The sequence below is a fragment of the Sphaeramia orbicularis genome, chromosome 3 (assembly GCF_902148855.1).
Source record: "Sphaeramia orbicularis chromosome 3, fSphaOr1.1, whole genome shotgun sequence".
NCBI classification, from domain to species: domain Eukaryota; kingdom Metazoa; phylum Chordata; class Actinopteri; order Kurtiformes; family Apogonidae; genus Sphaeramia; species Sphaeramia orbicularis.
The window spans coordinates 46,734,107-46,753,418 of NC_043959.1; the positions used below are offsets into that span (position 1 = coordinate 46,734,107).

Genomic DNA, 19,312 nt, shown 5'->3' on the forward strand with positions numbered 1-19,312 from the left:
TTATTCAAATTACAGAGCTCTACCAGCTGGTATGTGCACCAACACTCATAACTCCAGATCCTTTTAATCACCTCACACATACATCCTGAGTAATGTGTCCATTGCAGAGTGTTTAAACTTCTAGATGACAAAATGTTTTAAGTTCAAGCAGTTTTGTATTTGGAAATATAACAACTCTTCAAGACTGGTAAGAAACTAATTGGCTCAGTTGGATGTGATTCTCGGTCGTGACAGAACATATGTATCCTTTCAGAAAGCAAGGACTGGTTTGACAAAGTGAAAAGCTGTGAAACACGTTTGATAGTTGCACCTACATGAGTGCATTCATGATGAAACAACATAGAGAGAAAAAGAGCTGAACTAAATATCAACATCATGTTTGAAAAGCACACGTCAATAAATATCCAGCGGGCCACATCAATCAATTAAACCTCACTGCTGACACATAGTTATGTCCTGTTCTTTGTCTTCTTTGTGTTTCCCATTTCTCAGTAGGTGTGTGTGTGTGTGTGTGTGTGTGTGTGTCCTGTGGTGGCATTTCAGGCCACACTTCCCCACAGAGAAGGACATTCCTTTCTTTTAAAGAGTCCAGTCCACTGTGAGCGCGCAACACGCTGACGTCCAGCTGCTGGCCACAACTGCTGGGTTCAGCTCTCTGGTTACCTAAACCAAACTGCTGCATGGTGGCTGGACAATGACAGGAAGGCTGACCACAGCCATTTCCTGAAGTCTGACAACACTACTAACACGGCACTTGACCTTATAGAGTCTCAAAATTGAATGTTCAACTTTTCATTTACACACCATTTATATTATACGTTTCATTTCTCCTCTACTTTCACAACATATTTCCATTACTTTACTTGTACACACAAAGCAGTACTGGTGCTTTCAGACCTGAAATACACCTCCCATTATCAGAATGACTTCAGTGGAATGAAGAAAGGCATGTTTTACAAGGTGATTCCTGCTTATTTCTATCTCAGCCTGTAATGGTGACTAGGCATGAAACTATTCATGTTTCCTGTAACCTACAGTAACTGGGCACACTGGTATCTTACCGTAAGCTGGGAGGAGGAAAAGGAAGAACAGTCCCAAAATAGATGAACGAGCCAACCTGGTGCCAATCTAAGGATAATAAAAAGGTTTCAGGCTGTGTGTGTGTGTGTGTGTGTGTGTGTGTGTGTGTGTGTGTATAGAGAAAAGAGGAGGGGAGAAATTCTTTCATAAACAGCCCAGTATTATAGGTCTGGAAAGCAGTGGGAGGCTGACTGTTTTCTGTGGACTAAACACTGAACCCACTTGTTGGGAAAGCTCACTCACAGCTAAACTCAGCACAGGACTCAGCTATTTCCAGTGCACCATAATTGCAGATCTCCTGGTTTACTTTACACTGTGTATTGGAAATTCAAGGAATGGCGGCTCAAGAAGTATCAGGGAAACCTGGGAGCTAGAGTCTCTCCACTGTGGTGCAGCGGTACACATCTCAGCAGGCAGGGGCAAAGCGGGCCGAGGCCGTCTGGACCACTGCCCTGGGAAGGAAAGCAAGTCACTGAGGCTCACCAACTAGAGTTACCACAGCATCCTGTCCAAAACATTGGTAACATTCCCTGAGCTGCAGCAACTTCCAGAGAAACACATCCAAACAGATGGATGCTTCTTAGAAAACAACCTCTTCAGTGTTTCCTGTGCAGTTGGTTTCCTGTATATTGTGGTAAATATCTCAAGAATCCACAGATTTGGGGCTTTCAAGGTCTAGCTTGCTTCATTTTCAGCAACAGCTCCAGAGGGTAATGCCTCTTATACATAAATATAAAAGACACATTATTTTCATGATGTATGGACGCTGCTACAAACAAAACATTGGGGACATATTTCCATATGACTGTCTATTAATATAATGATACACAGGCTCTGGGTTTTAAATAGATGGTAATTGGAAAAATGATCTATAATTCTATGAAATTAGATGTATTTAGAGGAAGCATTAGTATCAAATAGTAGAGGGAGATTAGCATACATTTTGTATGATATAAATTAGGACCTATAATTTTCATATCATTCATATACAGACGTGAAACTGTGGCTCATTTACAACCACAGCACATTGGACCTACATACTCTAACTACCTTTTATTGATGTGTGTAATGGTGCTTTTTGCATTACTTTTATTTACATAGTGTATGCCTTCCAATATTCTTTAATTTTCCTCTGCATCTTGTAAAGTGTATTGGGACTGCATGGTGGTAAAGCACTTTAAATTAAATTGATTCACTGATTGATTTATAGTGTTCTTCATTCAATCAAAACATCTGACAAGCCAATAAAATAAATTGAACAAAATAAATCCAATTTAGTTTCAAAGCCTGTATTTTTGCTGTTTTGTTTTACATACAGTGTGCAAAGATTCTTTTGATATAGAGCTAAACAGCAGAGAAGATTACATTTGATCTGATATGTTCTCCCTCCTGTGTAAACAATACAAGATAATGTTTTGGATTAAGCAGCAAAGTGGAGCATAGCAACCTAAACACAGCTAGGTATAAGATACTATTATTCCCAGTCCAACAACCCTGCAGCAATTAAGCATTCAATTCAGTCAGCAAGGCTTCAGTCAGCAAAATCACACACAATAAAAAGATGAGCTCCAATACTATAGCAGACATGCAGGAACTCAATTTCAAGAACATCTGATGAGGTGGGGGAGGGGGAAATGTAACTCACTGATGCATACCTTACATCAGCAATAAAATATTAATGGACGCTCAAACACACACCAACAGCTGATACTGTACACAGACATGATAAACCCTTCTTCCTTTGCCACATGCAAAGATGACCTAGAAAGAAGGTGTGTTTCAGTGTTTGTGTCACCAAACTGTCAAACTCACACCAACAAACTCACAGGACGTGCAGAGAAACTGGGAAACACAAAGACAGACCCAACTAGGCTGTCACATTCATAACACAGATGATACAACATCGCAAAAGAACAAACATCCTTTTTCAAAAATATATCGGGAAAAAATAAAGTGTACCCCTAGCACATTTCAGATCCATTTCTGCCAAGTTGGCAGGTTACCAAAACAGCACTGGAAACCTTCAAAAACAAATAAGCACCTACTCAGTGTGAGCAGAAAACAGCCTGATACTCAATCGGAGGCACCAAAAAGCTCCAGGGAAAAATGAATTTAAGGCACATAAAAAAAGATAGAAAGAAAGAGAAAAGACTTGTTTGTTTGCTTGATATTTCTATCAGCTACATTGGGCAAAACAGTATTTTGACAAGATGGTTTAAAGGACAGACACAGAATGTGAACAAAAACTATATCAACACCGTTAGGTCACTTGGGCAACATCAGATGAGAGACACGACAAGGTAACACTGTCATTTGTCAACAAGAAAAAAGCAGAAATGTTCTGAGAGGTACACAGAAGGTACAGTGTTTGTGTTTCTGAACAGAACACCACGTAATATCACTCAAGGAAACAGTCTCATTAAAATACACTGAGTAAAACCTGATCCTTGGGGTGTACAGGAACACAAAACCCTTTCAAATAAAAACCTGTTTTTCCTCCTCCAGTAGTCATGTGTTGCTAAACTAACTATTAGTGTCAACGACATCTGATCTGAAATCTAACTCCAGCATCTCTGCTACACTGCAGCACAACCAAATAGCTTAAAATGCAGATCTGTAACAACTTAGCAGGAATCCTGTTACAAAAGGGGGAAAAAAAAAATCACTTGCAGCCTTCATAAAAAAGAAAGAAGCTCCACCCAATGCTGCATTCCTCCCACACTGCTGCCTCCATTAGGTCGCTCTCTGCCTTCTAAATGTTCACCTCATTGTTTTCATTGTAAAAGGCTTATCAGATCTAAGCCCTTGCCCTTTTCAAATTGCAGCACAAACAACCGCTCCGCCTCCCAGGTCATCTTGTCTGCGATTGTGCAGACAACACAGAGAAGGAGGCCGGGACTTACAGTCCTGGTTACTCTGTCAGACGGGAGCGTTCTGTTCTCATTATGGGCTCCATGACATGAGATACAAGCCAAAAGTAAACACTTCTTCAGACAGATCACTGACTGTGCAGCACAATGAGGCTCGCTTCAGCTGCTAGATACTTAACGGTTTAACCTGTTCAACTAGGGAAGACAATGACAGAGGGAATTTACTTGGGAGTCCCATCTATGGCGCCTCATAAACTTTTAATGAATGGAATAAACCTGACGCAAGGGACAAGTACATTTTACTCTTTTTAAACCATTATAGGAATTCACTTGGAAAGGCTGCTCATTTTTCAGCAACAATAGTCCGCACCTGGAAGTTTCCCAGTAGAACCACAACTTTATCTCGTAGCCACTGAAGCAGATGGGGGAGAACACTGCTTAACTGCCCCATCAACCGGCTTCCTTCCTTAGTCTGATGTGTTGATTTTCCCACCCAGATTTATATGCCGTTAGTCATGGGATCAAATTCATGACCTTTCAGCTACAGACACCAGATTTTTCAGCATATCCTTCACCATATCTGAGGTGATTGAGGTCAACCAACAACAAAGAGAAACTAGGTACTATATAATTCTTTCTTTAAGAGTTGTGTGGCATTTTGTCTTCAGTTAATAGTCGACAATTAAGATAACACAGGAAATGGGATAGAGTTTGGAAACAGCCAGCAGTAAAGATCCCTGCAGAACATGAAACCTGAAATATGGAAAATATTGTGCACAAGTATATTAGACTAGAGCAAATATTTAGCGATTCTAGTTCCGTATGTACTGAAACTCACAATACTTTGAATGCAAATAAGTGCATAAAGTTTCAGAGACAGCAGGAGATTGAAGTAATGAAGAATGGGAAGATAATGGATACCAATTATTTGAAAGTGCTCCAGTTTTGGTATTAGGTTAGCAAAGATACAGCTATTAGTTCATAAAGATGCAGGTTCAAACACACTAGATTTATCACAAAACTCTTAACAAGATGGTTTTTGTTATTGCCTGCATTGTGTTCAAGTAAAGATTTAACGTGCTGTTTATTGCAATGCAATGATAAAAAATGCAGCTTTCTGCTTTTCCTCCTTGTACACATATTAACATAACAAGTAATAATGCTTTTCCATTTTAGGGTAGGCATTCTTCAAATACCTCAACCTGCTCCCTGTGCATGTGCTTGTGCATACATGTGAGCGAGCTCATACTTAAAAGCCTTAGAGAGGTGCCTGTCCATGTGTTTGTTCGTGTCCCCTCAGCACATCTGGCTCTTGTTACAGCCCCTGTGACCTGTGTGTGGTTCTGCTCAATCCCAGCCCCCCATCACTCTTTTGCAGGAGAGCAGAGTAATAACCGAGTGCTGCTGGACCTTTGCTCCCGCGGTTCCCAGGACCCCTGGCAATATGAGTGTACACTCCTTTACTCTAGGCTGGAGATGGCCTCCTGCTGACCATTACGTTATTTTTTTTCCTATCTTTGTCTTCAAAATTAGGTTTTTTAAGAGGGTTGAGTGAAACCAGCAGCAGCTTCTTCCAGACATTTATGTCATCATTAAGATATGTCACTGGGAACACCGACTCATGCCTTGTCCAACTTTTTTTTTTTTTTTTAGACATTTACTGCCATTATAGATCTCAGCAATGCCAATTTACAAATGAAGTAGAAGTCATCCATTCAGCTTATGCGACCTGATGCAACCCTACATGGTTACTAAGAAAAAAATACAACGTATAGAAATTACTGACAGGTACAATGACAAAAGTTAGTTTGATAAAAAATATCTGTTCAAACACATGAAAACAGACTGATAATATTTGCAACAGACAGTGGTATAACACCATCTGTGCACAGAAACAGCAGGTTAAAAGTGGAAAACATTATCTAAAGACAATTCTGTGGTTGCCTAACTTGTTTTGCAGCTGTATGTGTAGGCGTGATTCTACTTTTCTCTGTGATTCCATGAAGCTGCTACTGGTGGATGATGACAGAGAGACTCAAGTTCAATGTTTAATCTTTAAAAGAACACATACTCATTGTTTTCTATTTATTACAATTTTAAAAGGTGTTCTTTTGTTACCTAAGATGTTTACTCATTTTGTAGCATATATGCATGTTCACTGAAAGTACACACTTTCTGCACATTCTGGCCAATCTAACTTGCATTATTAAAAAAAAATTAAATGACACAGTCATCACTAGAAGTCAATTCTCTACACCCCAGTACTTTTACTGAGATTACACTAGAAAGTTTTCTTGATAAACGGCAGTACTGTGCTTTACAGCAGTGGTTCTTCCTGGACAATATGTGTTTTTTTTCTATCATTACACCATATGCCATGTTGTCATACAGCCATACTCTATGCATTTATTCATGTAAACACACATATACATTTATATAGATAGACACACCATACATTAGGTTGTATGGATGCATGCATACATGGTTGAATATTTTCTTTTTCCCTTTTATTTTCCCCTTCTATCAATTGTAAAGAAATGAAAATATACTGGACATAAAATAGTGACACTCTGACTGCAGGAAACACAAGATGCAGTCTTCATCCAGCAGACTTGACTGGACACAAGCATACTTTAAATGGTTTTATGTACAAACATTTAATTATTCAGTATGTGTGTTATTGTTATGAATTTATTTGAAGTGTGCAAATCTAATTTGGACAACCTCAGCATAGGCAAAGACTCATGACTCCCTTGTGATGCCCTGAATGGGTCTTGGATCCCGGGTTGGGAACAATTGCTTTAGGGCATGAATCTTAGCAACACATTTACCACCAATATTAATCACTGAAAACCTCAAGAGGTCAACAGACATGCTCATATAATGCAAGTTTTTTTTTTTTTTTCGTGCAGTACTACACATTTATGTTTTACATTAGTAATAAAAGTATTCTGATACAGTCTAACACTACAGTCAATGTTACCATGCATGTATGTGGTTGTATTGGTATATATAATAAGTATATATATAATAAGTATATTGGTTCAAAAGATCTACTCAACACAGAAGTCTCCTCCAGAGCAAACGGGATAAGTCAATCTCTGCAGTTCATTAACTTTCAAAGAAGAGCAGCTGCACTGAGATGAAGTGAGATCTGGGTCTGCTTAGTGAGAGAGAGGCCGGAGCCCAGAATAAAAGCAAGGCTCGCTCACTGACAACAAAACAAGGACCAAAGGCAGTGGGACCAAAGACTCTGTAGAGCTACACTCCTCTGCTGCTGATCAACCACCCAGAGATGAGAAACTGCATTCTTCTCTAGATGAAAACACCAGCGCTTTCATGGGACCATACGGAAACTAGGCCTAAAATTCAACAGTTTTCACTGTGAACTGTGGTTGCAACGTTATCATTACTACACTTCAAAGCTGCACCATCTCTAAGAGACATAGTACAGCGGTTCTATAGGCCTGCACTCTCTGTCAGACCCATCAGTTCTCATTGGCTGAAGTAGGACATAGCTACAGTACGCAGAGTGGTGTGTTAAAGATTAATGAAGATACTGCACAAGTAAAACAGCTTACAAAACATGTTTAAATGTACTTAAATATTTAAAAAGTGGCAATCTATAGCCGGTGTGTTTGGACCCACGTTTGACTCAAGGACCTTGGAACAGCCCTTAGGGAATAGTAAAGCTTCATGGCTGAATAGCAGATTCAATAGCTGGTTTTCATCCATGTTTTTAAATATACACTGAATAATATGCAGAATTAAAATCTGCAGACAGCAAAAACTGCATTAATAATGCAAATATATCATTAGCCTCACTTTCTGTCAATAAAGAAAGTGTTTAGCATATAGTACAAAGGGCTTTTTGTCACATTCACAGTGATTCCATTTTGTTTCCTCTAAAGGCTGATTTTATATAATCTCCCACACACGTTAAATTGCCTGTTAAAGAGCTCTTTTTGGTTTATATTAGCACATCAAAAAAACACATCTTTACCTACAGAGCATAAAATATTACAGATATTAGCTGGCAAAAATGAGCAATAACCTCCTCAATATCAATTAATTCCTTATGGCTCTCACAATTTTTCATGTGGATGTGTTTACTGACACAGCCAATTTTTATTGGGGAACCTTATTAATCTGAATACAGCTCCCAAAAATAAATAAATTTTATTTATTTATTTACAGTTCATTCCACACTCTATGAAGTTGGATGAAATATAAGCTATTCTCTGCAAATGTGTTGGAAATTTACAGGCAGGTGGAAAAGCAAAGGAATGCAGATAGGGCAAACAAACCAGACTGAGTTTTATGAGGGTCTTCATAGAAATTGTTGCACATGTCTTGTTTTTTGTGGGATGGCAGTACAAGACTGGAAACACCTGTGTAGGACACTGAAAATCATGCAGAGTAGCTGCTTTCAAGACTCAGCAGGTTCCTTCTCTCATCATCACTGGGCCAATCACATTCCGTCAGAAGATTTTCCGGCAAATTTCTCCCAATGTTCCCCCACAGCTAACTGTATCAGTTCTCCAGAGTCCAATTATGGACTCCATACCATCAGTATCTACTTTCCCGGTGTTTTCTCATTTAAGCTGGTTACAACTTGCGATGTTTAAATTAACAATGGGATAGGAATATTCAGTCCTAACCAGGTAATTCAGGACCAGTTTAGCAAAGCTTTCATTTGAGGTGATGCGGGATACTAAATTATTTCTCTGCAAAATTCTGCACTGAGCACGAGACAGAGAAGACCTTCGGCAGTTATAAATTTTGCAGCGATAAAAAAGCAACAAACTAAGTAGAAAGAATAGAGATTAAACAACCTCTGTTAGTAAAATGCATAATGTGAATCGCTCAGATCTCAAAGAGGCAGAATGCTAAGCAGGCTCTTAGCCAAAGTACTGATGCCTTCAAACAAGCCAGCAGCACTTTAAAATGCAAAAAGTTTACATAAAACACCACTTTCATGTAGTGATAAGATGAATCATTATTTTAAGTAAACAAACTGTGCCTCCCCAAGATACCACACACACATTGCATTAGCGAACCATACCACCAACACTACCTATTCAATGCCTTCAACACAAGGATTTTAAAAAAGAATTTAACAATAAAAGCTTACTGAAATAATTCATCACAAACATCTGCAATCGTATTTATGTTACAGTGTCATACAGAGCATATTTGTGTTTTCACCCTTAAAAACCTAGAAACATCATCGTGGTGGCTTGCAAATGACGTTTTCCTCTACATTTAGCCTACATTTCCTTAGTGATTCATCACCATTTATTCTAATATTTTCCTATGTTGTTTGTATTTTTTAAGTGACAATCAGGTACTTTTCCATATTTAAGTTACTGATCATGTAGCTGTTCATAAAAGCTTAGAGTCAATTCAAAGGATATTGCATCAAAGCAGGGAAACCAAGAAAAAGTGAGTTTTTCAGCAAAATATACAATTAACTGAACACAAAAACAAATGTCTACTACTACTGCCATTCATCAAATTATGTGGGTTTTATTGGGGAATAAATGTTGCAGAAGATGGCAGTCTTTTCATATTCACTACAGCGCCTCTGAATGTCCAAATGGGTCATATTTGACGCCAGTGAAAATTATTTATCTGAATTATTTAACAGTATTAATAATATTAGTGAATCAAGAGTTATTAATCATTTTAGATTAGTAGATGCTTTGATCTTCTGAGCCTGTTTAGGTCTTTGAAGGTTTATGGGCATTTTCATGGCAGAGAAGCTAAAAAGTACCTGAGAAAATGATGAATTATCATGTTCATGTTCAGAGAATACTTGATCAGCTTTATATGTCTTTAGATATGATGTGAGAGCACCAAGTTATTATGAATTTGCTGCTATTAAAGTTAAAATAAATAAGTGATATTACACTATGGTTAAATCAGTGAGGCCCTGTGGCAGTTTTAATTTAAAGCTGCCAGTAAAAGATTTAAGTGAAAGCAAAACTAAATAAGAAAGAAGAGCATAAAGACTCACATATCCACCTTATCTTTTGAACTGGTATAAGACTGTGCACTAGATTACAGCGGATGACTCTGAGTGCAGCACCGGATCATGAGTTACTGATAGGAAAGTGTCATTTCATGTACTTCATCATAACTACAGATAATATCCATCTCTTCAGCTCCTTCTTTAATCTTGTGCAGAACAGAATATTAATGCACTCCCTGAAAGGGCCGAACCTCTTCAGAGAACAAGGAGGAATCAGCCCATTAGACAGAAGAAACAGGACACAGTGGAGCCCATGGAGTACAGTAAAGGACACTGCCTCAGAAACAATGTCCTCTTATATACGTGAAGCCTTGGAAAGGATCACATCAGGTGAATATAGTATGAGCAGCTTTATCCACCTTAGGAAACAGAAAGTACAGTTCAAAAAGGGAAGTTGTACTTTTCTGAGAAATGCTACCCGCTACTTTGAAGTCACTGAGGTGTTGCTTATTTCTCATCTTTTTTTCCTTCTTCCACCTAACTATGATTAATCAGGGGGACGATGATTCATTTTCTACTCTCAAAATTCTACATTTAACATATTGAGTTCATGAATGATAATGGGAAATTAGTAACTTGTTTGATATATGGAGAAGAAAGCATAAAATAAAAAGATATTCTTGAAAATGTTGCTGGTGGCAGCCTTTATAATAATAACTAATTTCACATGACTCTAGTGGACTTAGTTTGATGTAGATTAATGACCAAAATGTACTCATTGAAGTAAAAGTTAAACAATGTCATGATGAAGATTAAACTTTACTTCATTTTAATGATATAAAAGAGAGAAAAGTGAGCCGAGACATTTGCAGAAGACGGAAAAGTAAATCAATATTAAGCCGTAATAAAAATCATTGACTATCCATCTTCGGGCCATTAAAAGACTTGGCCCAAATGAAAAGTACAGCAAAGCAAAACTGCTTAACAAAAGGCAGAGCCACAACAAAGCCACAATACCATGCAAAGAGCAAGTTAAATATTGAGGCTTCTAGTCTCATCATCAGTGAGGAAACTTTGATGAGCTGCATTTTAGATGGTGAAAGCCTCGGGCCACAGACTTAAAGGCACGATGTTTCAAAACACTGAATGCAAGTGACCTAAAAATATAAAAAGAACCCAGTCTAGTCTGGTAACCAGCAGTCAAGCTTAATAGATCAAATAAGAAAGTGCTGCTTTTATTACGAGACCGAGATTCATACATTTTCTAATTAAGTTCTTGATCTAACAGCTATTTGATCCTTTTCATACAATACGTGACTCTTGAAATGTATCCACATTTCAGTCATCCACATCAAATGACTCATCCATTTTGATAATTTCTAACTAGTATTAACAATCACTCTCCACTATTTATTTATATATAGATGTAATAGAGGTGTAATTGAACCAGACGTAGCATAAAAATTAGACTTCCTCTTTAAAAGCTGCCGCATAAGTCTGATGATGTGGGCAAGAAAAGGTCTTTAAAATGTAAAATAACCATCCGGAGATGCAAGTTGGCAGTTAATGGCCATTTACCACTGTGTGAGTCAGCCGTTTCTTAATTTTATTACTTTAACTTAGTTTTAATTATTCCCCTTGTTCTGAAATGGCCCTGTAATCTTGAAGTGGAGTCAGAGTGAAAGGTGTAATCCATTTTTACACCACTTGGTCATGGCAACCTTTTAGTTTTAAAACTTAAAGCTCGGTTCATTTGAGGAACATTAATATTAATATTCTTCACCAGCTTCTTCCCCTGGACTCCCTTTGGCAAGAAGATGTAAGAAGAGACAAAAGAGATGTAACAACTAAACAAGAAACAGTACAGAAAAAAGGAGGGGGGGGTTAACGGAGCCGTGTGGATTCAGTGTAACAAGCTCAAGATTTGCTGCTGCCGGGCTCCACTGCAGTAAAATTTCTCCTCTGATGAACTGCATTTACCAACCTTCCTGTGAGGCCCTTTGTTCACTTCTTGCGTATAGACAAGCTATAAAATAAAGATTATGTAATTAGCATTAAAGAATTAGCAGTGGCAAAGACAAACAAATGCACCAGCTCACACTGCTGTGTGTCTTCTGCTGCACTGAAACACATCTATCCAAATGACTAACACCTCATCTACACGTGAGGCTCAGTGCAATCAGGATGTTAGTAGAGCTGTAGCAGATTTAGCACTCCATCTGTGTCTTTTCAGGATGCTTTCAAACACAATGCTGATTGTACAGTCCTGTAGGTCACCTGTGCTTTGGCAGTGCTCAGAGCCCAACACAACATCAGTGCACAAACAAAAATAAAACTATGACAATCTGAAACACATGAAATGCACTTTTGGCCACAGTTAGACACATAAAACAGAAAATAACTCGTCTGTTACTAATAAACAGCCAGTCAGGGATCTGTCTCCATTCATCTGTCTCTGTTGCTGATTCAACATACTGAAGTGACTAAAAGACTCCTATGAGACAATCAGTGCCACACTGTGAAAACTCGAAGTAACAAGTGGACAAAAAAAAAAAAAAACACTCAACAGCCAACTGCTGATGTGTTAAAACACTCTTGGATATCTGGCCTCTGCTCAACTAGGACTGGACAATGTATATGAAAAATACTTAATTTATCTTGACCTGGTCTCTGTGGGGTGTAGTAAAGGACAACAACACTAACACCAAATATAATTTACTTTTCCTCACCCTCCTATGGCTTGTTTACACACAAAAACACACTACAAATTAAGCACAGCCTGGGTGTGATTCAGTTAGCTTAAGTCTCCAGTTACTCCACTCTAATTTTCAGGAGTTTGTGTAACATGTTTTGCTGCCACTGTAAAGCCAGTGTTTTGCGACATCTTACATGCCTTAATTAGGAATGGACTATCAGTAAGTAATACTATACAAGTAGAAAACCATGAAAACTGAAATGAGAAAGTGAGATAAAAACATCTATTTATTTACTAATGGTTATTTAAAATCCCTCCAGTTCAATGTGAAAAGGAGCAAGGATAAAAAAAATGATTAAAATATTATTCATTTGCATTTTTATTTGATTTGACAGTCAGCTGAAGGCATTTCAACAAAACCAAAATCTGGCCCCAAGATTATACTTTTATTCCAAATTACAAACCATCATTACCAGCCATGAAAAAAACATTAGTCTATTCCTGATGCAAGCTCCTCAATGAAAAGCCTCAGTCAGCTGGCATGTTTACACAGAGAACCTCCATGGCAGCAATACTAACCAATGCAAAACAGCATCACTGCTACCCACATAGAGTTTCGCAGAGTTGTATTTAATTATTGTTTCTGCGTAAAACATGCAAAATGTTCAGGGAGGGTAGTATATTGATGCCATAACGTCCTTTAAGTTAACTGAGTGAAGAAGAAATAAATGCAGTGATCATCATAGCTGTAAAACCTGCCCAGCTGCAGTCTTTGATCCCCTCCTCCAACACCTGAACACATGACAAGTCACGCACAGCCACAGTAGAGTCGCACACACACTACTGCACACCAGCTTGTGTGTGTTCCTAGCCCTGAAGAAATGAATTCATTTCAATCATTGAGCAGTGACTGGGGGTTATGCAGAACATGAGTGCATTTTTATTTTCTTCTGGGTATATCTCACCTCTAAATGGTAAAATGAACCAATCAATAACATGCTGAGGGCTAAACAGATGGGGCTTTTCCATGTCACTTACTATAACACGACATCATTGACGACTGGCTTCATAATGTATGTAACTGACATAAACCTTACAGTAGTCCAAGCCAAAAGCTGTTTAAGCCAGGTTAACCAGTTTTACCAAACATAGATCACCTGATTTGACAGAAAACACACACATGTACAAAGAGGTTTTTCTCTTTGCTAATGAAAAGGCTGTCTGTCTCCTGAATTTCCATTTGATATTTCAAACTGACTTTTTCATTTGGCGCCGGTGCACAGGTACTGTTGGAATGCCATAGCAGCAAACGATGGTTGCCATGGCATTTCCAGAGAACACATACCAGGTCAAGTTTTTTTCATCTTCTTTGTGGCACTGGGGTCATGGCAGGATTATTATAACCCACCTTTCATCCAGCACAAAATGTACACCAGAACAGGGATCCACCTCATGGACCAGGTTTAATAAAATGAAAGTATGCTTTTAGCAAAAACCTGACATCTGTTTTTACTTGAGTCCGATCCTACTCAGCAGTTATGCATTTAACTTAGAACACCTTCATCAGATTAGCCAGTAGTCTAACATATTTTTTTTATCTTAGATGCTGCATCAAGAATAGCTTTTCAATTCATCTCTGGTCAGACATTATGGAGTCATGTTGCCTTCGCCCATGAAATGTCATAAAAAAAGCTAAATTTTATGCATGTTGTTCAAGCAACACAAACCACTCAGCTCCTCATCTCCAGGGTTAGGTTTTGTAAGCACATGGGTGGAACTGCTTTGTCTGGCTTCCTCATCTCCCACAGCCAATACATAGTTAAAGGATTAAAGTGTGTAGGATTACTCATTAGTCTGCATGCTGTGATTCATAGCACAAATAACATTCTTGGTCATGACCAGTAAAACCATATGGCGCAACATGTCTCCCTGAAAAGGTGGCGAGACTTTACAGTCCAACATCTGCACAGATAACTGCTTGTTCTGGTTGTAGGGATTTTTCTATTTTCTAAAAAAATGTAGTGTTCAAACTAAATTATAATTGGCCTTTTTAAGTAAACAAACCACACTCAGAGCAACATCACACCTACAATAACTGAGTGGAAAGGTTGCAGCTTTTAACAGTTTATTGTAAAATATCTAACATGGATTTAACACAATTGAATAAATGTTTTCAAATGTCACCAATAAAGCATTTAGTAAATAAACATTTGGTATTTGGAGTGGCTGATCAAACTAATTAGAACATAAATATCTGCTAATCATTTGCTTCTTCTAGTTTTTGTAGGAATACCCCACCCCAATACAATCCTGAAATTTACCAAATGTGAATAGATGAGTAACTGGTAAACATACAAGCACAATGAAGATTTGACTTATGAACAGTGACCTGAAAAAGAAGAATTAAACAGGTCAATAAATCCTCAAGTATAAAGAAGGCTAATTAAATTTAACAAGGCGTGGATTTTTTTTTTTTTTGGAAGAAGTGAAGATTTTCAGGCATAACGGCTAATTAGTTTCCACTAAGGTCAAAAAGGAAGTCACTGAAGAGAAATGAATCACTGAAGAAGACAGGAAAGGCGTATCCAAATCCACTGCTCACACCTACTGTGTATGGAAAAACTATGGAAAGAATATTTCAACAATGTAAAAAATTTTACATAGAAGAAGCAACTGACTTAAAACTGTTGATAAAATCCTATCATTTTCCATTTTAGAGGAATTTGGCTTTTTATAGGCTTTCTAGATATACAGTAAATTCCAATGGATAACAATGTTTGACACTATCTACCTATCATTCAGAGTATGTCCATTAAAGACTCTCTATGTTGCTTGAAATCAAAGTTTTGTGCTCTTGGTGTTTAATGTTTTCTCAGCTGTAGACACACTTGCAGTGATAGCATATATCTACCCACACAAATATGTTCGCCTGCAAATAACTTTTAGGGAAGAAAATTGCAAAGTAAATGGAAATAATATTATTTTAGAGGGTGCTGTCAGCACATCAGTGGAAAAAAAATTGCAACGCATTCATTACAACACAGTCAGCGAGGAACAGAATGCTTCATCTGTAAAAAGATCATGAATGTATGACCTTGACCTGATGCTGAAAAACTAGCATAACACAGCCTTTCAAGGCAGAGCTTCTGGCTGAATAATTAATAGAAGAGCAACAGGAGATATGAGAAAAGGAAGACCCCCTGCTCACAGATACCCAACTAATGTAAAGTCATAGCAATCATGCCTACAACCTCATACCTCAGAATAAATTAGTACATGTGGATATTGATAGGATTTAATAAAACTGAGCATGGCGGTTATTAGACAGAGCATGACATCCCCATTTTCAAACTAATTTTCATTCATCTCACCTCCATTTATTCAAACTCTCAGCAGGTGGATGAGACTAGTTGCAAAATCAAAGTGTCTCATTTTCACTATTGACCCTTGAATCACCTCACATTGAAAATCATTTCTGGCTGATATGAAACTGCAGACGCAGGGAAACCACTAAGTGATGAACAAAAAAAAAAAACTTGTTACTTACATGTCCATAGTTAACAAAGCCATGTTTAGTTGCGATTCGATTAGCTTCCTCCGGACCTCCAGGTATGTGGACAGCCCACTGGTTGGTGTAGATGGTCTGACCCAGTGCTGGTCCCAGCCCAGAAACCAGCAGGACCAGCAGAGGCCCAAGTATCAACTCAACCAGCCTGAGCTGGTGGCCTCTAGAAAGAGATGGAGGGCCAGAAGCCATGGGTTCACCTAGTGCAGCACAGTCTCTGAGCACAGCGCCTCTCCGACAGACCCGGCTGCGCACGGTACATGCAGATGCACGGAGAGACAAAGAGGGGACAGTCACAGCTCACCTGAAAGGAAACACAAGCAAAGGCTCAGATAAAGTGAAGCATGTTTACAATACTGAAACACTGGTTTCACTGGTGGATCACTCTTGTTGTGAAACACGCAGGCACGTTACAGCAACAATTCAGTGGAAGCCAAAATTATGACCAGTGTGTTCTGTGGAATAACTGGAAGAGGAATCGAAAGAGGAAGATAGAAATAAACATGTTTTAAGGACTTTAGCAGGATGTGAGACATGGAACTCATTGCATCATCAGGATTTACTGTAACTCAACTAGGCATGGAAGAGAAGACTAAACATGTTAAAACTATACATCAATCTCTTCTGTTCGTGATGAAGCACAGCCACGGCAGTTTTTAGCAGGCCTACTTCAGCCCTGCTAAGTACAGGCATGTGATAATCCCACAGGAAACAGTGAGCGAGTCGTCAAGGCCAGAGCTGATGTCGTGGTTAAATGCACAGCAGCACATTTTGGCGTTTCAACTCCCATGGGAGGGACACAGTGGATGAAGCTTGCGAAAAGAAAATGCTTAGGTAGACTGGATTGGCAGCAGAGGTGGAGAGGTGCGGTCGGAAAGCCTGACTACGCCCTGGATGCTGAGGGATCACAGCAGAGTAGGTCTCACTATGAGGTGAACTGGTCACTCAAGGGTGGAGTCTTAATGGCTGAGGCAGCAGCGGCAGTGAAGAGCTGTGGTCAGGGACTACAGCATTCACACCATCAGTGTTTGACAACAACAACTTGCTGGTGACAATGATAGGTATTGACAGATGTTTTGGGTTTTTTCCATCAGAGTCTGTACAGATTAGTAAAACTGATCTACAATTTCTTTGGAAATCATCTTTTTCAGAGATAAAATGTGTAAAATCTTACATACTTACACAAGGTAATGTGGAAAACAAATGACAAGAGTCTTGGTTGGCTAATGTTTTCATGATATGATGAAGTGTTATTACACATCAGCTTATGAATATTTATATGATGGAATTATAAATCTTACTCTGGACAGTGAAAACTGAATGTATTTACCTGTACAGACATGTTTTGAAGTAGAAGTGGTAGCTCAGAGACAAACATTTATTTTGAGTACCACCCATTCACTAATTATTTCATGGAATTTCACATTTTTTCCCCCAATACTATATCTGGGAAACAATAACCAACCAGCACTTCTGGCTTAATTTTTTCTTCATTAGTGGTCCAACTTTATGTTTCATTACATTTACTCCGGAAGTACTGTCCTTTATAGACCAGCATAATCAAGGAGACTGAAAAACAAAATTTGGTACCAAAATACAGCACATTTGCTGGGAAAAAATACAATCCTGATGTTGGATGAAATGCTTTTAATCATCCATTTAACAGAGAACATTTCAACACAAGCATAAAACAAAAATGCAGGGCCTTGCAGCAGTATTGCAATAAGATACCTGAAACTAAACAAACAAAACAGCACCTTTAGGTATTATAAAGTAAATACTGATATCCATGTAGATTTACATAGTGGCCTGTTGATATTTATTTGTTTTACTAGCAAATATCCTGTTGGCAAGTCACATAAAAGAAAAAAAAAAAGATCTGAAATACAACCTTGCGCATAAGAAGAGCAATTTATTATATGCTAGAATAGTTACAGTAGGTGAAGAATAAAAAATCCAGACTTCTTCATCTTTGCTGTGTTCAGACATAAGAGCTAGCCCTCCTTGGGATTATTCCTCAAAGTGCATCTAACTCTCTTGTGTGTCACAGTTACAGTCTGCTAAATTATGGCTCATTCCTCATCTGTGTATCCGACGCTGTGCTGTCACATCGTCTGATTCTACACTATTATGGGACTGACTTTCTCTGATTATGTTACAGGTGTAATCGCACTCCCATAATTACGCTGTCTCCGGGGTTCGAAAAGCAGAGCTGAGTACTCAAACTGAGCTCAGCGTGCCATCAAGCCTCGATTCAAATGTGCAAACAAACTTGACATTTTCCCTGGACAGTACGCAGTCAAGGATAAATGACATGTTTAGTAGTGGCAGGGGGAATCTTCTTTGTGCTCATATGGGTTGTTTGGTAAATTACGATGTAATACACATTTGAAGTAAATATTTTCAGCACATCAGATTTAGAAATATAGCTGCTGCTGTAAATGTACGCTCAGCTTTGACCAACTGACTAAAACTAACACTAGGTGATTGTATGTCAGCAATTTGTCATTGATTTTCCACAGCTTGGCTTCACAGCTTCATGTGCAGATAATTGGTGCATTGCGTATGTGAAATTTTACCTCACATGACAGTTCCATTTACATTTGTTGAAAAGGCATACACACAGCTTGTGATCCAGCTTTTGGGGAATGATAACTCATATAATCAGATACAAAAAGTCAAAACTCCTGATGGCTAGACGTCTTTAACAAATACAAAATTTAGGAGAACAGGTCTCACTTCTTCTTTTGCATATTGTGAAAATACTGCTGTCACACTGCTGCTCACATGGGTTTACCAAAGCTTTATGCTTTCACAAAAGGTCAGTGGAATTTTTTTTCATTAGCTATAGACTTGAAATACATACAAGGCAATATAGATACATTTCTTCTTACCTGTATCAATTTATAATTCTATTTTTACAATCAAAGCATTTGTGCAGAGACAGTGCACATTATAAACATTTAGATTACTAGAAACACTAACATCTTACTGCATTTCCTATGAGCCATACTGAGTACAGTGCCTTAAGAGTTAAAACAGACTTGTTTTAGTGGGTTGAGAAGCCACAGGTAACTACTTCATAACATAGCAAGCTTTCAGGTCAGATGGAAAGACCAGCTGTGAAT

At 38.3% G+C, this 19,312-nt stretch overlaps 1 protein-coding gene across 3 annotated transcripts in view; it reads right to left on the bottom strand.

Annotated features, from left to right (window-relative positions):
- Positions 1-19,312, bottom strand: part of furina (furin (paired basic amino acid cleaving enzyme) a) — a 103,603-nt gene that overhangs the window by 79,998 nt on the left and 4,293 nt on the right. For all 3 annotated transcript variants that reach the window (XM_030161848.1, XM_030161859.1, XM_030161870.1), the window contains exon 2: positions 16,167-16,488. In XM_030161848.1, the coding sequence (XP_030017708.1) occupies positions 16,167-16,376 (210 nt within the window). In that variant the 5' untranslated portion in view covers positions 16,377-16,488. The remainder of the gene's footprint in view (positions 1-16,166; positions 16,489-19,312) is intronic.